The following is a 27,779-nucleotide window of genomic DNA, read 5'->3' on the forward strand; positions in this document are numbered from 1 at the left end:
CGTGAACGATGTCGTCCAGCTGCAGGGCGTCTGTGAGATGCAGCAGATTGTTAAGAAAGGGGAAAGAAAGAAGAGTGTTGTGATTAAAACTAAAAAACTCAGTGGTTGGAAAACAGACAGAAGCAGCGGGGTTGTTGGAGGGGGAGCAGGGAACTATGGAGGGAGACGGTGGGCTGCGAAGGGCAGAGGGCGAAACCACAGACGAAGAGCGAGGACGGGAAACATCTGAGCTGTCTTCAAATCATCGGCGCTTCCCCTTTGTTCTCGCATGTTCGCTGGCACTGTCGACAGTTTCCTCAGGGCCATGAGAGTTTCTATCAAATGTTGAATGTGAAACAGAGCGTTTGTTTGCACCAGGTGTAAATGACCCATTTAGGCAATCAGTGTATCCTATTGGGTGACTTGGCCCACCCGCTTCTCATTTAAGAAAACAAATATTATCTAACTTGTCAAAAATGCCACACACACATACACCCACCCACACACACACACACACACACACACATCTGCGCTTGTCACACACACACACACACACGCACACACACACACACATCTGCGCTTGTCACACACACATACACACACAGACACACACACACACACACACACACAGACACACACACACATCTGCGCTTGTCACACACAGCGGCCCACGATAGTGTAAACTGGGCAGTTTGGCGCACAAAGACTTGATTGTTTCTCTCTGTTCGGGGAACAAACTCACGTTAGATGATGATGATGATGATGAGCGACAGCACAGCAGGATGTGTTTTTCCATGTGAAAGACTGTGAGGGCTCCGGAGGAAGTCTTATTCATCCCACAGAGCTCTATTTCTCTGACAACACAGTGTCCGGCTGCATTGCAGCTTCATCGGCTTGTAAGAAATGTTTCCTTTTCGTAGTTTCGGAGCTTCTGTCTGCACAGAAGCTTTTAATCTGCGCTGACCCAGGTCAAGAGGGGCAGATTAGAAAGAGGGCTTGTGTCTCTTTGTATCTATGGAACCGACGCAAGAAGAATTAAACATGTGATTACAGCTGTGGCAAATAGTGAGAGAGTCTCCACGATGCCAAGGAGGACAATTACATCAATCACCAGAGCCCCCCCCATCTGATTATAATTTTGATTGTTGTGTGTAATTCTGGTCTTTGAAAGAAGCACAATCGAACATTGATTGCGATGAAAGGAGACCAAAGGTCGAGGGTCGTGCTTTGAGCTGAATGTTCACGTGTCATCAGCTTGGTCGGTGTTTGGTCATAAGTTGGCGGCACTACGAAAAGTAAATGGGTCAGCAAACTATGAGAATTCATCCCGAGGGAGAGATGATGATGTCTGTACAGAATGTAATGGCAGGTGGCGAGTTCCCCAGTTGCCGAGACCTTTGCCCCCCCCAAAAAAACCGACATCACGACTGCCGTGTAACTTGAGGAAAAGTCAGAGAATCACTAAAGTCGACGGGAGGCATCATCTGGGAAGCATAAATGTCTGTGCAAAAAAAAAATTTAAAAAACCTGCCATTCCACTTAGTGGATGTTGGGATATTTCACAAATGAAACTTTTCACCTGCTGTAAATGCTATAAAAATTTTTTTTTAATAATTTATCATCCGGGAAACATGGGCACCTATAGGCCTACCAAATTCAATTTTTTACCAGATTTTCTGGGAATGCAGCCAATGGCTGTCAAGATGTGTCAGAGGGACGGAGAGGCCTTCCACGATGACAGCATGCGTGGCCAAATAGAGCCCGTCCTCGGGGAAGGGGGGGGGGGGGGGTCTTTGTGGAGGGATCTGGGCCTGATTACATCAAGGTGATGGACTCGGGCCTTCATCAGCATCACAGGACCTGTTAACGCCACTCAGCTCCGCACTGGGCTGATCCGCGTCCTGAAGCTCCGGGGGCCTCTGAACGGATTACCAGCTGGACAGTTTGCAGTCTTGGGGGGGGGGGGGGGGGGGGTTTCCACGAGAAGAAAGGTTCTGTTTTATTGGCAGATTCGTTTGGCAGAGCTGCATAGTCGGGTTTCTGTGTTTATGCTCCGACAACGTGAAGAGCATTTTGACTGTGTGGTTTTTTGGAAGGTTTCTGCACGAGGAGGTTTGTTCAGAGAGGGTGAAGTCGACGACTGTCCGACCGTGCCGAGAATAAACACCAAGCCGGGGACTTTTGTCACATTGTTGATTCCCTCAAATCCTCTTTACAAGCGTCCCTGAGGAGACGTCAATCTGTGGACTCACACCCTGTGTGTGTCCAAGGCCGTACGTTTGGTATTCACTGGTGTCGATGTAGCTTAATAATATATATCAATATATATATCAATTTTTAAAATGTGTATTTTCCTTTTTTTTTTTTGTGTGGTAGATCTTCAAGAACGTGTGTGAAATCCTGTGGGTGTGCTTCTCTTTTTGAAACAACTATCTGATGTGAGCTTTCAAAAAAAATAATCTTACCCCAGATTCTGTAACTCTGTCCATGTTTTCGTTGTTGATTTGGGCGACATAACTGGAGCAAAGAGTTTCCTGACCGGGTCACAGGGATGCTCTAACTCGTCTCTAACTTATATCAAAAATTATTATTATAATTAAATTATTATATAAATATTATTATTTATCATCATTATTTTTCTTTGAGCTCTCAAACTTGATATTTGATTATAGGACTTTGGAGTTCAGAATAAAACTATGCCTGACATTGAAAAACAAATCAGTTGGACAAACGGTGGCAGCTTTAATTTGGAAATCTTTTTTGCACGTTTTAATGACCCATATGCTGGAAGATGGAGGTGTTAAATAGTAAATATTTCCGCGGATAATTTTAAAGCAGATACATGTTTGGCTTGATGACAGCATATTCTTATTAACTGAGCTCAGCTGTTACTTACACCTCACCTGTTCATCTATTTGGCATTTCTCGCAAGCAGATTGTCGGGTAAATACATTGGCGGGGACAATTAGGTTAAACACAGTCATTAGGAACATCTACCTCCTGGCCATACTAAATCTATGTGTTCATACACGTGCGGTGCCATTTTTCTTGGCGGTGTGTGTGTGTGTGTGTGTGTGTGTGTGTGTGAATGCAGTTGGAGGAGGAGCTTGTGCCAAGCCGCCGAGGAGGTATTGGTATATAGTCGGTGGACCTCCCACTGTGACCGGGCGGCCTGTGAACCGACACCTTTGTTACTGAGCTGATCCGCTGCCTGACTGTCGAGCTGCCACCATCACAAAAAAATAATGAGCAGGTCTCTGCCTCGAAGTCACGCTGCCTCCAAGAGGTTGGCACGAGCCCCGGAGGGGGAACAGAGAGCATTCCTCTGCATGTGCACACATAAAGACACGAGTAGATGTGCGCACCTTTGCTCACAGAAACAACACGGGGCATTTTGTGGGACAGGGAGACAAAGTGATTTTCATATCATCTCTCCTCTGGTGTGATGTAGACAAAAAAGTGCCAAACGGGCCCAGAGACAAGTGGGTTTCATGAGCCGCTTTCCAGCACTGATATAAAAGCCAAGGTCGGAGGAAATATGGGTGAAGAACGGCGTTTTGTGCTGCTGCGCATGAAAGACTTTTTGTGGAGCAGATTTACTCTGGCATCTAAAAATATCCTCAAAACAGACTGACTAAATTAAAAGAATGTGCTTCTTTATATTCATCCCTCTATCTCTTTTCTAATGTGAAATTTATCATTCACAAATTTGACTTCAAATGAGTCATGTCTGTGGTCAAGTAAGTGCATGTTGAGAAGTGAATTTCTATCTGGCAGCACATGTCCTTCAACTTCCAAATCCTTTGCTCGCTACTCTCACGTTAATTGACTTGTGTTGTCTCTGTACACGACTTAGAAACGGCAGCGGCACCAAAGTCAAAACGCTCATGACAACAAGTGCACAGACGGCTAATGATGGCTCGGAAAAAATGATTTTGTTGCACACTGGAACTCAGAAAAACTGACAAGCGAAGCAACGAAGCACGGCCAATGCTTGCACCAGTCAAAACAGCTGTGAACACACAGTGGGATCTTTGAAATACTTCAAATATCAGTTGCTGTGCCAAACTATTCACATAGTTAAAATCCAGGCTGTAACCGGGATGTAACCTTGTCTTTGCACGAAAACATCTCTTCACATGGATCTCCTCCTCATAAGCTCATAACCATTGCATGTAGCCTTTCCAGGCCATAGATGGTCTGAGATAAGAGGCCCCTCCCTCCCTGTGGAGGGGGACGAACGCACCTGAACAATGGCTGTCTTAGAAAGTGTGACATTCAAATCCTTTTCTTACTCGTCTCTCTCTCTCGGTGACACGTTGAGATGCGACGGGTGAAAACCCTGCACGTGTCGCTGAAGTGTCCGCTTTGTTTTAAACCTGACAACCATCCATCTTTTGGAAACACACACACACACACACACACACACACACACACACACATAAATCCCGGGGTCACAGATGGCTAAATGTGAGTGTGGTGGATAAGGTCAATATAACGTGTAATGTCCATGGGGAAGGAAGGGAGGTGTCCGTGGGGGTCCCGGGCCTTGTTGATGAGGCTGACGGCAGAAGGGAAGAAACTGTCTTTGTGACAGACCTCAACCTCTTGCCGGAGGGGAGCATTTCAAAAAGTTTGTGTCCGGGGTGGGCTCGAATGATATCCAGTCATATTCTGAGCCATCCTGAAATATATATATATATATATTTAATAGGACAGATGGCAATTAGCCAAACTGCTCTTTTCACTGATCCATAGCAATTCTCTCTGAGGATAATACTCACATGTTTAAGATGCACACCTACTGTACTGAATCTACTCGGCAGGATTCTCTTTTGTATCGAGAACAACCTCAATCCCCCGCAGCGGGGACTTACTGTAATATGGCGTTGGTCAGAAAATTTCCACAGGTACTGGTGTTGGTCCATTGCTGCAGATTTGTACTGATGCAGACATTTCTCTCTCTTGAACAAGTCCAGATGTGAAGAGTGAATAGACGCCATCGGGGACTCTTCATCCACCGGCCCCGACCACATTTGCATTGTGTTTTTTTCCAGCTGACTAAGCTGTCAAGGTTTTATCAGTTCTGCTTTCTGGGTGCTCGTTTTAATGTTCACTTAATGCAAAAGTGTGAGCACAGATAATAAGTCTCGCGACTTTTCTGCTGACCTGCCACAGATCTGCTGCTGGCGGAGTTCTTTTGCACTAGTGTGTTGCGCACAACGATGTCGACGGAGCCGCTCGGTCCTGAGGAGATGGGAACTGACAAACATCAGCCAAGTTATAATGAGCTTTGGTCAGACATCGCTCCGCGTCGCAATCGTTGTCAACACACAGCGATCCTCTTCACCCTGTCTGCGTGCCTTGTGCCTGATGAGAGCTACTCAGTTTCAGCAGGGACAGGTATTTCTATACCTCCTGAAGTCCAACTGTTGCGTCTCTGCCACGTGCGCTGCTGCAACAGCCGAGCCAACACTCCTCCCTCCTCCTCTCCCCCGTCACAGTACATCTCTTCATTAGCAATGCTAATCACCACACTTCAGACGTTGACTCATGTCGACTCATGTCGATGTCACTTCAACATCTTTCGACTGAACAATTCGATCAAGGCCAACAGCTGCAAGCTGGCTGATCCGGATTCATGCAAGACTGCAGCGGCAGCTGGTGAAGCTCAGCGGGCCACACCGCTGACTCTGGTACAGAAGGTCGGGGTTCGATTCCAGGTCACTTAGGCAAGGCACTTAATGCTACTTGCCTCGGTGATTCTTAGTCGCAAATGAATATAATGATAATAATAATTATTTATATACAGTATGGTCTTTACAGGAGGACATTTCATTTTTATGCTGTCTATGCATCCAGCCATACCATTTTAGTGATATGATGTATGATAGGTAACTAAAAACTTTGCTCCCCTTAATAAAATCATGGGGATACATAAAGCTATACTTGCTCCACTGCTCAAGCGCGCGTGTGTGTGTGTGTGTGTGTGTGTGTGTGTGTGTGTGTGTGTGTGTGTGTGGCCTGCAGCCAGCAGCAATCCCGCTGAGATTGAGGAAAAGGTCCATCTGTGCTGGTATGGCCTTCAGTCGTGCCCTTCAGTCTGTGTGTGTGTGTGTGTGTGTGTGTGTGTGTGTGTGTGTGTGAAAGTTAAAAGCTGTTTCATGACAGTGGTCTCACAAAGCCCTGGCGGTGAATATTGAATGAAACAGTGCAGTGATGAAAAATGTGCATCCCGTATTTGTGCAGTTACCACTTTGTGAGCAAAATGCAGCAAAATTTGTCCAGGAGATTTCCTAGTAGCTTTTTACTGGATTTAATCATTGCGTCCTTTTATTTTGGAGAGGAATCCTAACTGTGAGCATCTGACTGAGACACCAACTCCCATGATCCCACGTTTCTTCACGCGTTCCCTCTTTTGTCAACGATTCGATTGACAGACTCAACATTTAAGAGGTTCATTTTCCATCAAGCAAATGAAAATGACCCTGAAAGTGTCATTTGACCAGAGGACCAACGTCCCCACGCCGTTCATCGACAACATAGTTAATGCGAAACTCCCGTCTCCTGTGCTTCACCTGAACATTCACCAGATCCGAGACGTCCTCTGCAGCAGCGAGTCCTTCATCACCCACCTGAAGCATGTGAAAGGAAAAGAAAAGTCTTTGAAATGAGACCTCAATGACAATTACTGATACTTTGATCTACTCAAAGTTTCCCTGGCAACAGAGAGGGAACAGATTCATGCTTTTCATTAATTATCCAGTATCTATAATTTATTAGAAATGCTATTGTTCGTGGATACACAATCAGGATCCTCATTAAACATCACAGAGAAATGCTAATGAAGTCATCGTCAACACATCAGCCAGTTCTGCTTCAGTGGAGATGTGCAGGTACGGGAGAATGTCATGTGTATTTTAATAATAATATATTTCTATATTACAAGTGATTATCAGCATGAGAATAAAGTAGGAAATTCAAGAGGGATATTTAATTAGGATTGTCCTGAAAATTGTGGTAATATTGAGAATGACTGACTGAATACTGAAAATATCAATCAGCAGTAAATCCGAGTAGTTGATTTATGATCAATTTAGACATATTGACCCATTGATTCTTATCTTAAACCTAAACCCAAGACCCTTTCCCAAAGTTTCTTGTTAATAATCTCTCCCAATACAGAATCAGAACCTCGGCTCCTCATCCATAGAGTTCGATCTGTCGTCTGAGCCGTGAAGGCATAGACCAAAACTAAGAGTCAGTTAAATGATCTTTTTTGTTAAATATGGTAATTTCCCCCTCCATGTTCTGTAGCTGAGATTTCCCAGTGCATTCCACCTGCATCACAAGCTTTTGGCAGCCAAAGAAACAAATGCCTGGCCCTTTTTGAAGTGCGCTATCGTCCAAAACTAAATTGGCAAAATGAGGAGAAACAGTGTGTGTACGCACACACATTACGTTCGGACGGACATCTCAGACTGTGGACAAGTGTGTGCTGGCAGATAATTGGTTTCTTATTGAAGGACGTTTCTAATCTCCCCTCTCCAGCGGGTCACCCATCCCATCTCCACTCGGTTTCCAGCGAGTTAAGGCGAGGAGCGTTCGGGGCTCTCACCCCGGATCTCTTCATTATCCATGGCTTGTTGTCAAGCACCCTCGTTCCCTCAGCCCACGTCGAGTCTCCGACAGCTCGCACAAGCCAATTACCATCGCCATCGTTTCATCTTCAAGTACGAGGTGGAGAGAAACAACGGACCAGCAGAGGTTTGGATGGAGCACTGCGGTCACCCGTCAGTGGAGAGGCGATGAGTGAAGGGATGGTTGAGAAGCGAGGGAGGGAGCGGAGGATGAGGAATGGGCAGAGCAGTGAATTCGAAACAAAGGAATTGTGTGAAAGGAACCGTACATGACAGAGACAAATACAGCCGCAAAAGGAAATGCGTGCGACAGCTGACAATTCATGCTGGCGTTCATCTGCCGTGCCGCCCACCAATCTGCTGGGGTGTTCCGCGCTACTGCGGCTTTACTGTACCTCTCTGATTTACACGACAGGGACGAGACACCGTGCTCACCAACCATTCTCATGAAAAATGAATTTGATCACGGCACTCGTCATCTTTTTCATGCCACACTCACAGACCCACGGGGTTCATACTCACATGCAGTCGGAGAACGAGGACTCCCGGCAGCCATCAGCAGCAGTATGGCTTCGGAGTGGAGGTCACTCCATACCAGGTACAGCTGCTGAGAACCACTCATAAGTATAGTGAGCTCTGAATGGAAGAGATAGAAACATCTGTCCAATCGTCTGCGAAGTGAGACTCAAGAGGTGATATTGTGAAAGATTTCCATGATAATGACACGACATCCCCAGGGGATGGGACTGGTTGTTTCGTTGAATGATGCCCGCTGGACTCTCAGCTGTGGATTCCTCTCGGCACTCGCCTATGAGCGTAACACTGTCGTCTTTTTTTCATTTGGTGGAGCACACGCGGGACATTGACGCTACTTTCAAATGTGTTTTTTTGGAGAATGGTGAGACTGGGTGACCCGTACGGCCTGGCTGCCTGAGCTCTATCACAGAGCAGCCTGGTGGTATTAAGGGGATTCTACTTTAGGAAAAACATTCTGCCAAGCTCAGCCCCCAAGGTGTCCCCATGCCCTAGTTGGCAAGACTTCAAATACCCATAGTCTGCACCAGCCTGGGGAAATTAATTGGGTTTTAGTATTTCCCCAAACTTTAACATCTGATGTAAGTTCTGGAAATTCGCAGTGAAAATCAAATAATTACAGATGCATTGTTCATGGTTTGACTTCCCACCGTCTTTTCTTTTGTCTCTGTTATTCTCACATTTCTTTCAAAAATACTTTGGTTCTAATTGGAGTTAAGGGGCAAGGTTTCCGGTGTGTGTTTTTTTGTATTTTTATGTTTTTATATTTACACCATAGAGTATTTAAATTTCGTTGTATGACAATAAAGTCAATTCTGATTGTTGTTCTGATGGTTTTCAGGACCCAAAATGCAGACACTCGACAAAGGCAGTAACATATATTTCACGTATGAAACATATAACATGTGTTTCATATATGTTACACTCGGGCATCTGCTTGAAATAATGATATATAACAATGGAAAAAGCACAAAAAAAAAGGACTATAGCAAAACACTCAAATTAACATTTTGTATATATGACAATTTGGGGATTGAGATGAAGATGAGTCTTTAGTTTAGATTAGTTTTTCAATATGTTCTTTTTGAAAGAATTACAGAAGAATGAACACTATGTAACAATGAAACAATGAATGCATGTTCGAACAAAACTGTTAATAAAGAAAATGGACTAAAGCATATAAATTGAACAGTGTATGTGTCCGCCTGGGTCCAGAGGTCTGTAGTTAGTGCTTCGCCGTGTCCCTGAACCTAATTCTAAGCTAATCAATGCAATAATAAATGTAACTTTATTACAATCAACATAATATCCTACTTGTCGTCGAAATATCTAACTCTGAATTTACTGTGAAACCTTTTTTACTTCCTGCTGCCTGCTGGTGATTACGACCACTTGACCATCAAGTAGGTAATTCCCAAATGAAACTTAACTGTTTTAATCAGCTGACTCAATACTAACTTCAGTTCAAGCATTTACACAGGCCTGCTTGGTTTCACTCTTATTCCTAGTTTATGTAGTAGGTTTGAAGCTATATCTTAAGTTTCAGTTAATATTTGAATGATCTTTCAGTGTTTTAATCAAGGCAGTGCACCTCCAGACCAGGAGATGGCGCTGTGATGCTGCTGTGGACGCTAGGGCGACCGTAGCGATGGATACAAGCTCTGCTCATGCGCAGTTCAGTAAAACAGGAGCTCTGTCACGACGAGGACTATTGATCCTCTCTGTTAAACCACAGGTACTGAAAAAACTCTGATTTCTTTCATAAACTCGGCTCATGGTTGAATGTGACTGTTGTAGTAAGTGTTTCGTAATGTTGGAGCATTGTTTTCAGAAGTTTGAGGTTTGTATTAAACGTGTTTAGCTTCATGTTTGTAGCTAACAGCAGCTAGCTGCCGCCACGTGCTGCGTAGTTCGTGTCGCGGTCGCCATCTTGTTTGCGCTGCGGTTGTGTGTGTGTGTGTGTGTGTGAGAGAGAGAAATGCTAATGTTGTAAAAGTGTGAGCGGGACTCAATGTGATAATATAAGATAGAGCTGTAACAGTAAATCGATTAGTAATCGACTACTAAATGAATTTGCAACTATTTTGTATATAATCGGTTCAAGTGGCAGACGGAATCGCTCTTGAAAATACATTAAGGCAGCAAAAGCAAATTTATGCAGCGGCATGGGTCTGGACCTGGACCTGCCTGCGCTGAATGTTCAATATGTTCCCTTGTCTCTGAGGTGACCCACTGAAGAACCACGCGAATTCTTATCACGTACCAAATGTTTTTGAATATAATAGAATAGAATGAGTAGCTAAGGCCGCACAGGCCCCAATAATGTTTTATTTACCATTAGAGATATACTATTATTCATCATATTCACACACATTAGGGACCTAGTGAGCCGTCTCATCCCCGGTGTTCTCCTGCAGCCCCCTTCAAATTTCCCAGCATCCCTTTCATGCGGTGCAAATCCAAAGCCTTCCTCGCCATCCTTCATTTGAGTGTTGAATCACTCCAGATTGGAAGTCAACCAACCGCGAGTTCACCGAAGGGAAATGAATGCTCCGAGGGAAATGTGATTCAAATCATTTTCGATGTGGTCTGCATGCTTTTGAAAACATGGAAGAATTTATTTTTCTCTGTTTCGTCTCCCTATAACATTACATGATATTCAGTGGGGTCCAAAAGTCTGTATTCTATGTTGTGAGGTACACTGCACAGTAGAAGATGATGGACTTGATCACAATTTCTTCTATAAATATACACAAAGCACAGATAAAACAAAAAAACAAAAGTCCCAGCCAGCAGTGGAGTGGGAAGCTTGCTGTTTCCTAGGGAACGTGTCAGATTGTACGACTTCTCTTCCCGTGTTTTGTGAGATGGTTGAATGTGTGTGTGTGTGTGAGATTTATGCAGCAACAGCAATTTAAGACTCGTGAACGGTGACGGGCCCTTTTCCAAGTTATTGATATATGTATAGATTGACTACTTCTATTTCATTAATCTGGGAAAAAGGATGAAAAATGATCTTCCAATGGAAGATAGAGCTGTAAGTGGAGTGAGAGGTGGAAGTCTTCATCTGTTGTACAATATATTTAAACGTGTTGGTCTCTTACAGTCCTATTTCTGTGTATTCAGTGGCTTTTTCTTCCTCTGCTGAAGTCCACAGTATCTGGGTCACTGTGTAAAGTACAATAGGGACTTCAATTTCAAGGTTGAGTCTTTTTTACTCATATAATTTAAACTGTATAAGTCACACAAATATTTTTCATCCGAGCCCTTTCAGGTTCAGTCGACAACCCACAAAAGCCTTTTCGCTTAATCGCCACAGAGACTGTGACACCTCCTGTTGACTTGGTTGAGCAAATTCATTCTAATAGCCCTTTGTTTTTTACTGCCTGTGTGTCATGGCCCCCTGGGGGCACTTGAATGGAACAAAGTCATAATTTGTTTAATTGATTACAATTCAGCTAGTATGAGAAGTAAAACGGTGCGTTGTTGGAAAATAAAGGGCTATTACGTTATATTATCTGGTGAATCTTATAATGTGTGGAAACTGATGTGTTATGTTTTACATGGAAGCAAAGTACGGAGCTTAACATACTTATACTTTAAAACATACTAATTGCATTAACCAATGATGGTACCCCTCACCAGCTCTTACATTAAAAAAAAACACATTTTTAAGTGACATGTAGTTTTTTACTTGTATTATCAAGTACGTGTTAACTCCAGTTTTTGTAGAAATGGCATTATATCAACAAAGAAACACTGGTCAGCTACAGGCCTTATTAACTGTGGCCCATAAAGAAACAACACAGAATAGCGTGTAGTGTGTGAACATTAAGGAAAAGGCCTCCAAATCCTACAATGTTGCAAACGCCAGTGACCTACTGTACAAAGTGGAAAAGGAAAGGAACGAATATTGCTGTTTCAGTCTTTTAACATTTTTGGATTTGCAGCACATGCTTTGTATGTATTTGTCCTCAGGGCTCACTGTACTTCTTTCACAGCCGTTCGCTCTGAAGCGCCATGGCCGAGAAACCACAGATATAAAAGTACCAGAGCCATCCTTAATGTTGTTAACCTCACCTGTGCATGAGACGAAGGTCTTCGTCTATTCCCCCCCTCCTTTTTAAAGCATCCGTTTCATTTCGGAGGAAAGTGTCAAATCAATGACAACTGGAATAATATAGTCAGTACTGTGGTCGAGAGAGAGAGAGAGAGACATAGAGGAAGAGCTGGAATCTGTCAGGAGAGAGCTCTGCCACAGTCAGATAAGACCTGCGTGTATAATCCTGCTGCTGTAGACGCAGCAGCCAGTCTGTCTGCACGCCAGACAGACCACACACACACACACACACACACACACACACACACACCGCAGCCAGTCAGGGAGTTGATACGCTGCTGTTTGATAGATGCGATTCCTGTGTAAACACATTCCAAGTCAGGGGGATTGAAGATTAATATTGGCCCACAGGTATAAAAAAATAAATTAAAAATTCAAAGTTTCTTATCATTCATCTGAGCAACTACTCGAGGATGTTTTCTTCACGTCCACCGGCCCAACAAGAGGTGGGAAATGAAACGGTGCTGAGAAAAGACAATGAGGGAAAGATCATTGAAATTACTGTGGTGCGTTTGTGCCATAATCAAGTTACAGAACCACACATAGTCAAACGGTAGCCAGATGCCAGATGCAGTACATGAAGGTGCTCCAGTCAAACACACACGCACACACACACACACACACACACACACAGCTACAACTGGCCGGTGCTGGCCAGGAAACGGCAAGTTGCTACCAGTCAGTCTTGGGTCGAGTTAGGGGCACAGACAGATTTTTTTAATGGCTTATTGATTCCACCGACCTCATCGCGCCGCTCTCCTCCAGCGCTTGTTTGGGAATGAGGGACCAGAGAGTGACTCACCCAGACGGGCAGCCGTCGGCATCTGGGTGAGATACACCATCGTTTCCTCCCTCCGTTCAGTCAGTCACATCTCTCTCTGAGGGCTGAACCTCCGCAGGATTGATAAGATCAATATTCAAAGTTCAGTAATTTTGCAAAATTTGAGGACGTTTCATTTCATTGTATAAGGTTTTCAGATGGAGCCGTTCACCTATGACTCTCCGCTCATCTGCATTATTCATTTCAGTATTATGTGACTAACAGAAAAGGATTTCATTCCCTTTGTGCATGAAAATCTTTCCTTTCATGCTCATAGTCTTGTTGTCTGCATGCTCCCCAAACCCTCGGGGGGGAAACGGTTTCCCCTACCTGACTATATTAAATCTTTCTCAATTATGCGCTCGGGGTGCTGCAGACCGTCGGTCTTGGAGAGAGCCTATTGTTTTGATGACAAATGTAATCAAGATACTGTCTCTCACTCTCTGCGGCGGCCTCGCGGCACATCCTTATGGAGGAGATGAGAGAGGAGAGCGGTGGCGGATTAATTGCTTCTCTGCCCCCGACTGATAGTTCAACGCACACGAACCAATATTCGACTCGTATGTGTTTTATTTGTATACAGAGCTGCACTCTGTGTACTCACATGTAAGTAAAATAGCAGATGCAACTAAGTGTACACACAAATCTACCCATGTCTTGAGTCATTTGGAAAGAAATATGATGTTAAATAATCCCTTTATCGTTTCTGTCCAAGGTTATGTTGAAAGTAGTCCTCTCTTGTTTTAACCTGTCAGTGATTCCTAAGATGTCGTTACTGAACCTTTATGACAGAGAAATGTAATTGAAGCTTGATATTTTAGTTTAACCATAAACTTTATCATAAATAACGATAAATTGAAAAAAAAAATTTAAAGGCTCATGTCAGTTGACCGATAATATCGGTCGTGCCCTAAACATATCGGCCGATACCGATATGATTGTGAAAGGCTGATATCGGCCGATATTATTGGCCAACCGATATATCGGTCGGGCTCTAATGCATATACACGTGTTAATAAACACAGATGAATGCAGCCCTCTCTGACATACAGTCGTTGTTTGTCGCACATTTCTTCTTCTACCCAATGTGTCAAATCCTCTTTGATTATCCTTTTTTTTATATTAATCATATTTCCTGTTTCCCCATATTAAGGACTTTCTGAGCAGCACTCAAACAAATGACTGCGAACAGCGGAGAACTCTTCTGGTGGTAAATCACGCATCACTTCTTTTTTTTGCCACCCATCGAGCTCTCAGTCATCGGAGCCTTGGTTTTTCCAACCTGCTAATTCGATTGAAATGAGAAGAAATAAATGGTTTAATGCCTTTAAAATGTTTTTGATCACTAGACACAAAGCAAGTAGGGTCAGAAATAATTATCTCTTGGAAACTTTGTGTATATCAAAAGGAAATGGTCCTTCCTTCACTAATGTTTTAATTCTCCGAACGCGGAGGCGTTCGGGCGCCGCTGCCGATCATGATCTGGTTTGATAACGACCCCTCAGCATTGAGAACCGTCAGTACCGCAGAGGGAACTCTGGCACGACTACGCCAACGGTGCTGCCGAGGAGAAGTGGGAGGGGTAAGAGTCCCCAGCAACACTTGCTGTATTGTCAAGACAAAAGGGTTTTTTGTCTTGTGTCAATAACCAGGGTCGTTATAAAACATATAAAGAATATAAAGCTTACAGTATTTATGGCATCATCATCATCATCATCATCAGCCAGGCAAGGAAAATAGGCTGCAAAATGCACATTCTGCCAAAGTGACCTTGTCAGATTAAAGTTAAATTGCAATGTTGTGTTTGTGGACACCGATGAAGAGCGGGGGCTTTTGTGAATTCAACACATGCAGACGGTGTCTCAGTCTGCTTCACTGCAGGTTTACCTTTCTACGTGACAATACTACATCACGAGTAAAAGTACAAAAGTGTTTTCAGCAGACTGTATATAAAATGAGCATCATTAGTTTTGAAGAGGTGGGTTTTTGAAGTATTGTTTTGAAGATGGACAGATCAATGCAGTCTGATTTGAGTGTGGAGACAGTTCCAGAGGGAGGGGCCAGCGTCGGAGAAGGTGCCGTTGCCCCCAGGTCCTGAGCTCGGTCCTGAGCGGAGGTGACAGGGAGGGATGGCATCAGAGGAGCGATGCTGGAGCGTGTCTGACTTTGAAGCGGAATCGCTGTGGGACAGGGAGCCACGGTGAAGTTTCTGAAAGACGGTGGTGATGTGGTCACAGGGGGGCGGCTGTGGGCGAGCAGGCGAGCGGCAGAGTTTATTGGGGACCGTTGACGATGTGCCACAGAGAACGATGCTGCAGCGGTCAACTCTGAATGTGATGGAGTTTCAGCAGCAGAGAAGTACAGTAACGGGCGGAGGCGAGCTATATTTTTGAGATGGAAAAAAGTTTGACTATTACGTAAAAGTACATGTTCTGCAGAAATGTTACCCAACATTTGATACTGCATAGTGATATTGATATATGATAGAATGTATAAGAAACACAAAGCTCTGCCACACAACTTTGTATTCATGTTTTTGACTGTTATTTGTTTTAATTGGTAAGACTTTTCTAATATTTGTTAATATATATGTAAAAATATATATATTTTTTGGAAAAGACAGATATATTTTAGAAAAGAGATTTTTTGTGCACTTCATTTGTACGCTGTGATTAGCTGACCAGTCAGGAAGCAGAAACCACTAATCGATCTCCAAACGCATTCTGTATGGATATCAGAGCGGACGTCCATCCAGCTGCAGACAGACTGTCGATAGCCGGGGCTGAGTGTAGACAGACTGCGCCGTTTTCGGGTCGATAATGCTTTAGATCTGCATGGACTCCCTGTGATCAACTGTTCCACATTTCTGTGTGTGTGTGTGTGTGCGTGCGTGTGTGCGTGTGTGAGACTTTGAGTGCATGTGCTCCGTGGTCCCACAGTCTTGTGCGTTTTTTACACTTTGCTGCTAATTGTTAACATCTTGAACACATCCGTCATTCTTCGGAGACGACAGTTAATAACCTTTCCCGACCCCCGACCCCCGTTGCCAAGCTCCAAAAACTTTCTCATGAATCCAGAAGTTAATGAGTTGTCAAGTTGCCGTGTGGAATTTAATATGCCGCACTTTTATACTCCATTTTCACAGGCACGAAGGGAAAACATGTAAAAAAAACAAAAAACCCCCGTATAAATGCCATTTGTGCAGTGACCCCCAATTACATATCAGGTGACAATTGGGGTCTTAGCCTTAAATCTAAGAAACTATACACACTGAAATCTACATGTAGTTCACAAGATATCAAATAGATCTTGCAAAGGGCGACATGTGATGTGCAAACCTCAGACCAACCCCTTCCCTGCGACTTCAGAAGTGCGACAGGCCCATGAAGTCGGATCCATTGTGTCAGTCTCACTGGTTGTGCTTTATTATAGTTCATGCTCTGCTTTTCCTGCTCTGACCCGACCTGGATCTATTCTTGGCTCCTGTCTTGCCTCCGTCTAAAGAGCACGTGGGGTCGTTTGTGATTGTCTGTATTGATCCCAGCGGGTGGATATTGTCTCAGTCTTGCATGATAGGAATCCAATTACTCCCCCGTGCCCTTCGGCTGAAAATTAGCATTGACAGTGTGACTCACTACGTGACCCCTTAAAATGACTCCACTGTCTAGAGGGAGTCAGTTTCATATTTCATCTACTTTTTCACTCCCTGCCTTATTCAGTGACTGTGAATTCCGATCTCCATAGAAAGCCAAACATATTTCCAAATCTGCTTTTGGGACACGAGGGTAAAGCAGCTTTTTAATTTTTTTACCGCATCCAAGTTGGCATTATTTCTAATAACCGCAAATCACACACAGTTAATCACCTGCTTAATCACCGGCTAACTAGTTTTCAACAACTTCAATATTTAAGGGTGTTATTACTGTCGGGGCATTTAAGGATGCTTCCCCTGCAGAGAGCCACGGGAGTTGACGTGACAACTCTGATGGTGACCACACTTATGAGAAATTATGCCAATGGTATATAATTGTACGCTCAAAAGGCACGTGCCGGGAGACTTGACACCTTAAATGGCACCAAATTTTGAAACAAGTAGCCTCCTTTTTGTCACAGGAAGCAGCCGGATTTAAGGGTGAACATGACCTTATAGTCATTTAGAGCAAATTTTAGTGCGCAGAATGCCACCAGGGTGAAAGAGGCTGCCAATCTCTCCACCTGACATCTCATTCGTTTATGTCATTATTCTTCAGCCAAGGTTAATTTGACATATGATCCAATAAAAGGTTAATGTTGCGTGCACATTTTCCAAAACCTCTACCTCTTAATTACAACTCTATTGCTGAGATAAAAATTGTTATATAATTAAAATGATACACAGTTAAACTAATCTTGATGATGTGGGGGATTTAGGAATGTGGGAAAATGTCATGTCTTAACTTGCTACGAGCTTATCAATAACATAAATTATCCATAATAATATTAAAATGATATAGATATAAATGTGCCACTTAACTTAGGTGTCCAAACGTAAAAAAAACAGGAACAAACGGAGACGAGGGACGTAAAGGAAATTGATCATGTCAGTGCAAACAGTCACAGAGGAGGGAAACCACACAAAGACAGGAAGTAAAGCAATCAAAGACACAGGAGGTAAATCATTCACTTCACGTAACTGAAATACAGAGTCCAAACACAAGGCGAGTACAAAGTCCACAGAAATGAAAAGCTCATCCAAAACCAACCGATTCTCAAAACAGTCGCGAGCAGATCCTCGTGTTCTCACCATCCTGACTTCTGATCCATCAGGTCTGAGGGAGGGGGACGTGTCCTTGGTGCTGTCCAGCGTGTATCATCAGTGACAGAATGTCATTAACTCCACACCCACTCACACTCCCTTGTCTTTGTGCAGTGGCAATAAAGAAGCAAAATTCATACCTTTGGGGGAAAAAAGAAGAAAGCCGGAGTCTTTGTCTGACTTCCTCCACGACGGAAACATTGACCATCCATCACCGTCTCCGCAACTGCGAGAAGCTTAATTAATGGTGACCTTATGAGTGTGTGTGTGTGTGTGTGTTGACTGCTGAGGGCTGTCCATGAAAGAGTAATGAGCTCCTCCGAATGATGCATCAGTCCCCCGGTGGCTCTCGGAGACGCAGGGGAGACCGATCTTTTACACGAGGAATATTGGTGTGACATTTTAACCGTAAAGAAGCAAATCGCCACCATGTGCTTCACAGGGTCTCCTCCTGTGTGTGCACAGTGGGCGGGATCGCTCGCCCCCCCCCCCCCAGCAGGTGGGTTTGCTCCAAGGAGCACAAAGGTCCCATTGTTGCGTCTTCGCTCCGCTGCCTTTTCCATAAGCCTCGGCACAGCCTGGGGCCGAAAGGTGCCTGCACACACACAGGTGTGTGGTTGTTGGGGGGGGGGGGGGGGCGGGGGCTCATTGAGAAGCAGAAAACGCATATTCAGATGTGTGCACGCAGAGCAGCACGTTGGTCTCTGTGGGACACAATGGAGTCTTCGTTGCGTTCGCTCAATCGAACCTGACGTGTTAGCCCAGACTAATAGACTCAGAGTGTCTGGTGGGTGGGCGAATTTGCCCGTCTCGTTCCCTCCCTCCCAAAGTATAAATATTAAACTGATATAGCGGTTATAAACCATCGCATCGGACCACTTTTCATGTCAAAAAAACACTTTTCCTCACCGACGATCGATGAACAACACTCACCGTAATGGGCCATGACGGGAAGACATCCGTCTGGGTGCTTCGGTGGTTTCCCTCAGACTCACAGCCCCGGTCGCCTCCGGTGGGATAATGAGGAAGAAGAGGCAGCGTCTCCCATCTGGTCGCCTCTTTCATCGCGGGCTGCTGAGTCACCGACGTTCCCCTTCAACGACGTTCCTGCCTGAGTGAATCCCATTTCCTTGAATTCAGCTTTTTCCTCTTTTAATCACCATCGAAAATAATGTCTTTCTTGCTCTTCACTGTAGCGATGGCTTCTCGTCTCAATGTCAAATCTCAGTTAGTTTTCCTGAACAGCACTAATAATTATCCATAAATCATCTATTATCAACCAGCTACTTGTGAAAGCTGTTGTACAGGACTTGCACTTGCATGCTCCATTATTTATTCCAGTGCAATAACTCTTCATTACATCTAATTAAACTAATTCACATGTATTTTTTAGGAAATCCCTGTGCAGTTACTGGCAGGAAACCAAATGACTGGATCCAACCGTCACTGTTCCCTTTTTCTCTCTCAGACCGATCTCTTAAAATCAAGCGGGACTTTATTGGAGGCCGACCCCAGATTAACTCAGATGAGAAAAAAGCCCGGCTGCACGGTGGCGTAGTGGTTAGCACTTTCGCCTCACAGGACCAGGGCCTTGCTGTGCGGAGTTTGCATGTTCTCCCCGTGTATGCGTGGGTTCTCTCCGGGTTCTCCGGCTTCCTCCCACAGTCCAAAGACATGCAGAATCTAAATTGACCGTAGGCGTGAACGTGAGAGTGAATGCTTGTCCGTCTCTGTATGTGGCCCTGCGATAGGCTGGCGACCTGTCCAGGGTGAACCCCGCCTCTTGCCCAGTGTTGGCGACCCTTAAATGGATAAAGCGGTAGATGATGGATGGATGGATGGAGAAAAACCCCCACGCAGGGCGCAGAGAGCCGGAGCCCGGTTTGTTTCCATAATCGGCTTCATTGAGTCAGCGTGGTCCCCCCGGAGCGGCTGCGGCATTTTGCACCGGTATGAATCCTAACGCCAGGTGGATTCCAGAGACAATTAACCACCAACGTGCACGGTGCAGCAATGCAATTATAACAAATTGGGCAATTAGCATCCTCTCCCAGCGGTACAGGGGGATGAATGTGGCCCTCAGTATTTAGTGGGTTGGATAATAAAGAAAGATCAATGGAGAAAAAGGGAGGGATAAAAAAAAAAGAGAAGACGGGGGGAGTGGGCTGCAGCTTTTCCAACCAGAAATAGACTCGTGCTGCTGTTATTTCTCACAATATGTTATCGCCACAGCCACTGTTCCTCACACGTTGCGGCTGCCGTCACCTGGCATCCCTCCAGCATCTGTGTCATCTGCTCAGTCCTCACTTGAAGAGAATCCAAAACACGGGTTTCTTTCGGAGCCCGCGGCGCCGACTGACGTGGATTATTTCACCGTTGATCCTCTTTGCACGTGTAGTGAAGAGAATGTGGTCTCGCTCGGCAGCGTCACGAGCCCCGTGGTTCCACCGTCACTCGCGCTCTCGCGTCATCGCTGCAGAGCACGCATGTCTTGTTCTTTTCTTTCCACAAGGACACACCTTGAGACATCGGGCTTCTGCCGACGTCATCCCATCGGGCTCAGGTGCTCGTCCGCCGAGGCCCTCGGACGCACTCCTGTTCCAGCGTTACAAATCAAAGTGTCTGCCCTGCTGTCCTCGGCACATCCGGGAGGAAATTGATTCAGGAGGGAAGTAATGACACTCTCTCTCACACACACACACACACACACACACACACACACACACACACACGCACACACAAACTGCATCAACATGCTAATACATATAGCAACCTGAACCCAACCCACTCAGAGACGAATGTGAATTTCCCCGCCGTTCCTCCTCTCACTCTGAAGTTCAGTCTGAAGTCTGATTGTGTCCGTCCTCGTGACCCCCCCCCCCCCCCCCCACCACCACACATCCAAGTGTAATAACGGATCCAATCTGAGTCTGTCTGACTGTCCGTATCACCTGTGGGAGCAGCTGTGCAGTGGAAACAAAATACGTACGGATCAATTTACCTAAATCAAAATTTGATCGATTTTTGCATCATCTGCAGAAAACAAATATGCTCAATGCACTGGAGGTTTTGCTCCAACGACCGGTTTCCCCTCATGCACGATGTGAAATGGTTTGAAGATCCTTGGCCTGATTGCCGGGAGAGCGCGGTGGGAGGTGGATGTAAATCCCTTGAGCGGCTGAGAAGAAATTAACATTTTCTCTCCTTTTTCTTTTTGCCAGAATTGTCTTATTACCCTCAAAAGTGAGGGTCAGCAAAGCCCTCCCGGACGTAGAGGTCAGTGAAAGGACTCGGCCGTTAGTCTTACAGCACGTGCAGCTTCAGCTCAGCTCCTCAGCTCTGCATTAAGAAAAGTCCTGAAATACAGCCTGAAATAATTGAAGTCTTTTCCTGTCACTGCCGACACAAGAACGGCTTCAGAAATACGCCACAACATGAGTTTTACTCGCTAGCGGCGTGACAATGAGGATGTCAGTCTGCCGGTTGGCCCATCACTTTGCTTCCTGACTGAAAGAACTCGACACCCGTTGCATCGATAGCCGTGACATTTTGTGGAGACGATCGTGGTCCCCAGAGGACGACTCCTGAAGACTCGTGCCTCTTGTGGATCTGTTGGATGCATTTTTCTAGAAGGTTCCGCTCAGAGCACCACTGTGTTTTCAGTAATTTGATTCCAAGATGTCTTTTTTTTTAATATATAATATAATGATATTACTTGCAATTTTTATGCGTGGCAACTCGGCACAAAAGTGTTGATTACTCGTCTACTCAAATAAACCAGCCAGATGGTAAATAATGCAAAAGCCACGTGTAAAAAAATAAATAAATAAATACCCCGACTCGACTCGGATTTAGATTTTCCTTGTCTTCTCCTCATCAGCCGCCCTTGTTCCACGTTACCTGCATTCCGCTCCAGATCTGTACGTGATAATTAGCTTCGCCGTGATCCGTGTAATGAGAGATTATTTTTGGAGATGTTCGGCAATTAGACGCGGTGGGAAGAGGGGGGTGTTTCTACCACAGTGAGAAGATCAAATCTTCCCACACAGTTGAAAGCGGAGGGATAGTAACAGATGGTAATGTGCAGCAACCCGGAACGCCTGCTTAGTAACAGAGTTTTTATATCACCGGTACAGAGCAGACGAGAGACGACGCTCGTGTGCCGCCGGCTCCAAGAAGTTCCCCATTAGATTCGCTCCCTGGCATGTTTGTGTACAGTACACACGGCGGTACACACACGGAAGCGACGCGCACACGCCGTTTAGTGCTTATTCCCCGCCAGCTCTGCGTTTCAAAGACCTTTTACCCGTCGTGTTCATCCTCTCTCGTCTTTGTGCACAGCAGCATTCTCTCTCTCTTAACTTCACTGAGAGCAGCAGACATTTGATCAAGACGCCACCGTTTGAATGAAGTAAGTTGTGATTCAAACCAGTGATTTAAAAAAAACAAAGAAAACAACAACTCCCAATGTTTCTGATTCTGTCCACACAGGTGGAGACCCACACAAAAAGGGAAATGTGTGGACTGGACTCTGGAATGGAGCAGAGCATCCTTCCTCTAATGATGTGCCCTGAGCCGTCTGTCCTCCTTCGTGTGCCAGCCAGGCCCTGGGCCTCCCTCACATCCATCATCACAGTCACAGGGTAATGATACACGCAGGCCACGGGGAGGTGGCGGAGGAGGCCAGACATCTCAGTCTTCCTCCTGGAGGAGTCGGTGGCCGACACACACACACGGGGAAGCTCTGACTTTGGCTGAATCCACTAATCTCATTGCTGTTTCTATAGTGTCTTAAATTACATTTCGAGCTTCTCCCAAATTCTAAAATTACTCCCCCGCCCCAGAAGATGGGTCAGGGGCATGTGCCTGTCTCGCCACCTTCCGTCACTCATCCACTGGTTGTATCTCCAACGCAGGGGGAGAAAAAGGCTTTACAGGTTTCGGAGTAAACAAAAGGAGACTGGTCTAATTGGCCTCCGAGGATTAAATATTATTTCAAAATGAGCTCATCAGAAACACCCGGGGTGGGGTGGGGGGGACAACAGGGAGTTTGAGGATTTCTGATTTTTCAAGTGAACAGTGGTTGATGATGCATTCGAATGACCTCTGTGCCGCTCAGTTACTCTCCTCTCATCTCCATGGCGACATCCTCGGAATCAGACAATGATGTGTCGTAATAGTGTCATGTTATGTTGAAGTTCAAAGATAATTTTTGTATTTTTAAAGCCTACATAACAATTATCTTTCTAGTACTTCTAGTACGAAAATGAAAAAATATTAAATATTAACATGGAGACAATTAATTTCAGATTATCCCCCTAACTAATGGAGCAGATAAATCACTGAAATGCACATAAATGCATGAATTACCTGTAACTAGTGGAGAATAAAGAACCAAGAGTGATGAGGATGCTACTGGGCTCTCTTTCCCATCAACACACAAAGGCCATTTTCTCATTTTCCCCTCATTTTAAGAACTGGCTTCGAAAATAAAATGTCCCTTTTTTAAATTAAAAATCCGAAATCAATGTAGCCAACTGTACCAAAATACGAGATGACAAAAAGGGGATTGACTTTTTACAGAGTCGGGGGCCTCGAATGGGCTCTTCGTCCTTTAAACTGAAATCGATGCCGCTAAGTGAGAACGTGAGCGCTCTCAGTTGAATCCACTGAGAGTGCCGCTGCGTCCGGTGACGGAGCCGCCTGTTGCGCTGGCGACCACAAGCAGGGAGAGACGGGCGACGACACCACTCTGCCCCAGTGGAACGGGAAACACTTGTTTTCATCCCGACACCTTGAGCAGGACGTCTCTGCAACATTCGTCTTCTAAGTTTTGCGGAGAGGAGACAAAGTGCCTGGCAGTTTAAAATCAGATACATCATTGTCCGAATTAAAAATGAAAACTAGTTGACTATTGTCTACTGTATTCTCACCAGGCCACTGGTGTGCCTGCATGTCAACTGTCACACATAGGGAAAGGGTCAGAGAATGTGTAGCTGTACGTGTGATATACGTCGGCCGCAGAGTGTTTTGACATGTGTGGTTGTCAATCAACTGTCAAATACCTGACAGCTTATCAGCGTTAGGCCTGAAGAGTAACAAGACTCGACGACCATTTTCGCCCCCACTGAAATAGCGATGCAGTCAAAATAAGAAAATGCTCTGAGGAAGAAAGAAAAAGAACGTGGTCAACGTGTCATCTCTGAACGGCTGTTTCTACGCCTGTCAGGCCGTTTCAGACATCGTGTCAGTCACTAGAATAAATCCCTCTCTCTCCCCCATCAGGATTAAACGTGTTATCTCCATCAAAACACACACACACACACACTATAGAGAGACTGCCAGACCTTTGCTCTGCAGATTAAAAAATTACAATAAAATAAAAGCAAGGAAGTGTGTTATGTATTTCTCGTTTAATACACTTTGCTTCTTTTTTTCCTTTTTTTTTTCAACCACACGTTTGACATTTGTCTTGTTGCAACACCACTGGTACATGTTGACACGCGTTCAAAATGAAAAAAATATATCAATATAAATATATATGTACACAGCAGGAGTTACTTTCAGACAGGTTTGACCACGACACGTGAAGCCGGATGGGTGGACAACAGTGTGACACCATCTAGGAATCGCAGACAACAACAGAATTCTCTCTCTTCTGTCTTTAAAAGTCTGATGTGGTCAAATTGGTGTTTGGCCTATAGATTCAAATCATGGACCACGGCACAGTGAGATATTACATATTCAGACTGTCCTGTACATCTGCTTGACTTTCTCATTGTCACTGGCACACACACACACACACACACGCACCAACACATTATTGCACTGAGCTACAGAGAGGCAAACGGTCAGTGGAAGGAAGTGGTCTGTTGGGGTCCAGAGGCCTCAGCACCCTGGACAGCTCCTCCTGCAGCGCGCAGCTGATCGAACCGCCTCAGTGGATCGATTCGTTCAGACTGTGTTCACTGGGCGAACTCCGGCTCATGTTGGACAAGCTCGCCATGAGGGACTTGACCTTGCGCGCGTAATAGTTCCGCAGGTTGACCGAGGGCACCTCCTTGATCTCCTCGTCGAAGTCGCAGCTTCTCATCGCCACCTCCAGCTGCTTCTGTCTCTTGTAGAACAGGGAGAACTTGTTGAAGATGAGCGTGATCGGAAGCACAACGACCAAGATCCCGGCCAGGATGCACGCCGAGGCGGTCAGCTTGCCCGCGATGGACACCGGCACCACGTCGCCGTAGCCGACCGTGGTCATGCTGACGGTGGCCCACCACCAGCACGCCGGGATGGTGGAGAAGTCCTCGCTGTCCTCCTTCTCCACCGTGTAGGCCATGACGGAGAAGAACGACACCCCGACCGCCAGGTAGAGAAGCAGCAGGCCCACTTCTTTGTAGCTGTTCCTGAGCGTGGCGCCGAGGGAGCGCAGCCCCGTGGAGTGACGCGCCAGTTTCAGGATGCGGAAAATCCGCATCAGCCGCAGCACTTGCGCAACGCGCCCCAGGTTGGCCAGCGCCGGGCTGCTCTCCACCACCAGGTTTATCAGCAGTGTCAGGTAAAACGGAAGTATGGACACCAGGTCTATGGCGTTCAACGGGTGCTCGAAGAAGTGCAGGAGATCCGGCGCCACCACGAACCTGGCGAGCAGCTCCAGGGTGAACCAACCGATGCCAAAGTGCTCCACGGTCTCGAAGCGGGGGTCCTCGGCGGGCTGCCCCTCGCCGTCCAGCAGGCTGAACTCGCTCATGCTGTTCATGCACATGGTGGCGATGGAGCCGAGCACCACCAGGATGGAGAGGATGCTGATGATGCGGCTGGGCACGGAGTAGCCGGGGTTGTCCAGCATCAGCCAGATGCGCCTCCGCGCGCTCCCGAGCGGCTGCTTGTCGAACTTGGTGGCGTCGCTGTAGAACTCCAACAGCTCGTCAAACGACGAGGTGGTGCTGCCCTCGTCGCTCCGCTCGTCCCAGTCCTCTCGGTCCTGCACGATCTTCCGACAGTGGTACGCGCTGCTGCAGCAGGAGTCGATGAAGAACTCGTTGATGCCCCAGTACTCGATCTCCTGGCTGAAGGAGAAGATGCACAGCTCGGCCATGACGTGCAGCCGCCCCGTGTTGTAGAAATTCAACACGTAGGGGAAGAGCGCCGGGTTCCTGTCGAAGTAGAACTCCTTCTCCGCGTCGTCGTAGTCGTCGCACAGCTCCAGGATGGACTCTTTGGACCGGCAGTGGAGCAGACGCGCGAGCCTCGTCTCGGGGAACCGGGAGAGCGTGTCGGACTGGAGGCGCCTCTTGAAGCCGCCGACGTTGATGCGGATGGCGGCGTTGTCGTCCATGCGCGCCGCGCCGCCGCCACCCAGCTCCCCCAGGACATGACCCGTCATGTCTGAGGGGGGGGGGGCGCATGTGGACGCACGGCGCAGCACAAAGAGGGAGAGAGAGACCCAATTACATCGACACGAAGAAAAAGACACACAGACAAAGAAGAGCAGATGCTTCAAAAAGTGAAAGACGCGCAACGTGTAACTTACTTTAACGCGCTGCCTGTTCACCGACTGTGCGGCTCAATCCCGGCGATGGCATATCGCAGTTTAGGGGGGCAAGTTGTGGTCTTAGAAATAAAGACGGAGACATGTGTGTGTGTGTGTGTGTGTGTGTGTGTGTGTGCCCCCCCCCCGGGGGCTCCAGACAGGCGCGTCTGCGTCAGGTGGGATCCTCTCGCAGCCTGAGCGCTGAGGACGCGGACGCCTCCTCTCGTGCGTCAAAAATGATGTTGCCTCCACGAAGAAACCAACTGGCATGCCTCCATCTGATACTGTGCCCGGAGACTGGTCATTGCAGCGCGGTGGTGGTCCTCACATTGCGCATCCGCCGGGTCTTGACACTCGTAATCGGCCACAGGTATCAGCCTGGAAGAGCCGATGCACGCCCTGGCAGCCTCTTTTGTTTGTGCGAGGGAATTCCTCCCTCTCTCTCTCTCTCTCTCTCTCTCTCCTCCTCCTCCTCTCCCTCTCTCTCTTTCCATTTTGTTCTCTCTATCTGTTGCTGCGCAGCAACACGTCGCTCTCCCTCCATCCCTCCATACCCCCCTCCCTCCCGAGGTGATCTCAGCATCCTGGTGCTCAGGGGCGAGGCGCAGCTCCTGGAGGCGAGGGAGCCGCCAAGTGTAACGACGACGCAGAGATCATCCGGACAGAGAGAGGGAACTGACAGCGTGGCACTGTTTTCAGTGTCCTCACTAGGACTTGGTGCTGTAGAAACAAAACATTGACACTCATGTGATATTATATGACATGAGACTATAACTTACCACAAAGTGCAAGGGCTCACATGACGTGGTCAAAATCTACAGCAGAGAGATTCAGTACATATCAGAACATTTATTCCCAGATGGGCCAAGTGCATAGGGTTCATTAGACTCTCTCTCTCTGCCTCGTAAACACCCCACTTTGTTACACAGAATCTCACGCACGCACGCACGCACACACACACACACACACACACACACACACACACACACACACACACACACACACACACACACAGTGAAATGTCGTCTAAGTGTAAATTTGGCACCCGCGAATCAGCATAACCTTCCAGTGAGTACGTCTCAAAAGTTGTTTTATAAAAATATACATAGTTAACTTACATTTGTGGACTGATGCTTTCATGAAAAGGTCACAATGGATTGTTCGGTCTAAGGTCATTGATCAAACACGTTCACTCCCGCACGCAGCATTGGATCAATAGAATTAGCCCGTGACATTCAACCCAGTGTCTCCTCGGTGTTGTTCACTAGTCCTCGCTACAGATTGAACAAGAGAGAGTATGAGCTATCAACATTGACCATCTCCACCACCTGCGACCTTTATCGCTTGAGTGGCAGAACATG

At 46.2% G+C, this 27,779-nt stretch overlaps 2 protein-coding genes across 6 annotated transcripts in view; one reads left to right on the forward strand and one right to left on the reverse strand.

Moving 5' to 3' along the window:
* The first annotated feature begins 14,077 nt into the window (after window positions 1-14,077).
* Window positions 14,078-27,779, forward strand: part of LOC118302540 (NIPA-like protein 2) — a 36,358-nt gene continuing 22,656 nt past the window's right edge. For 2 of the 5 annotated variants that reach the window (XM_047331856.1, XM_047331866.1), the window contains exons 1-2: window positions 20,028-22,299; window positions 22,380-22,531. Coding sequence is in view for 3 of the 5 variants with exons in the window: in XM_047331866.1 (XP_047187822.1) it covers window positions 22,404-22,531 (128 nt within the window). In the remaining 2 variants the exon portion in view is untranslated. Of the gene's footprint in view, window positions 14,304-14,337; window positions 14,676-20,027; window positions 22,532-27,779 lie in introns of those variants that run through there. The other 3 variants (XM_047331869.1, XM_047331849.1, XM_047331851.1) reach the window with 3 other exon arrangements.
* On the reverse strand, window positions 24,126-27,094 carry LOC118302539 (potassium voltage-gated channel subfamily S member 2-like). The gene is made up of 2 exons (XM_035628754.2): window positions 26,419-27,094; window positions 24,126-26,273 (listed from the first exon to the last, which is right to left on the reverse strand). The coding sequence occupies exon 2, from the start codon at window positions 26,269-26,271 to the stop codon at window positions 24,826-24,828; it is 1,446 nt and encodes a 481-aa protein (XP_035484647.1). The 5' UTR covers window positions 26,272-26,273; window positions 26,419-27,094; the 3' UTR covers window positions 24,126-24,825.

The sequence above is a fragment of the Scophthalmus maximus genome, chromosome 1, assembly GCF_022379125.1.
Source record: "Scophthalmus maximus strain ysfricsl-2021 chromosome 1, ASM2237912v1, whole genome shotgun sequence".
NCBI classification, from domain to species: Eukaryota; Metazoa; Chordata; class Actinopteri; order Pleuronectiformes; family Scophthalmidae; genus Scophthalmus; species Scophthalmus maximus.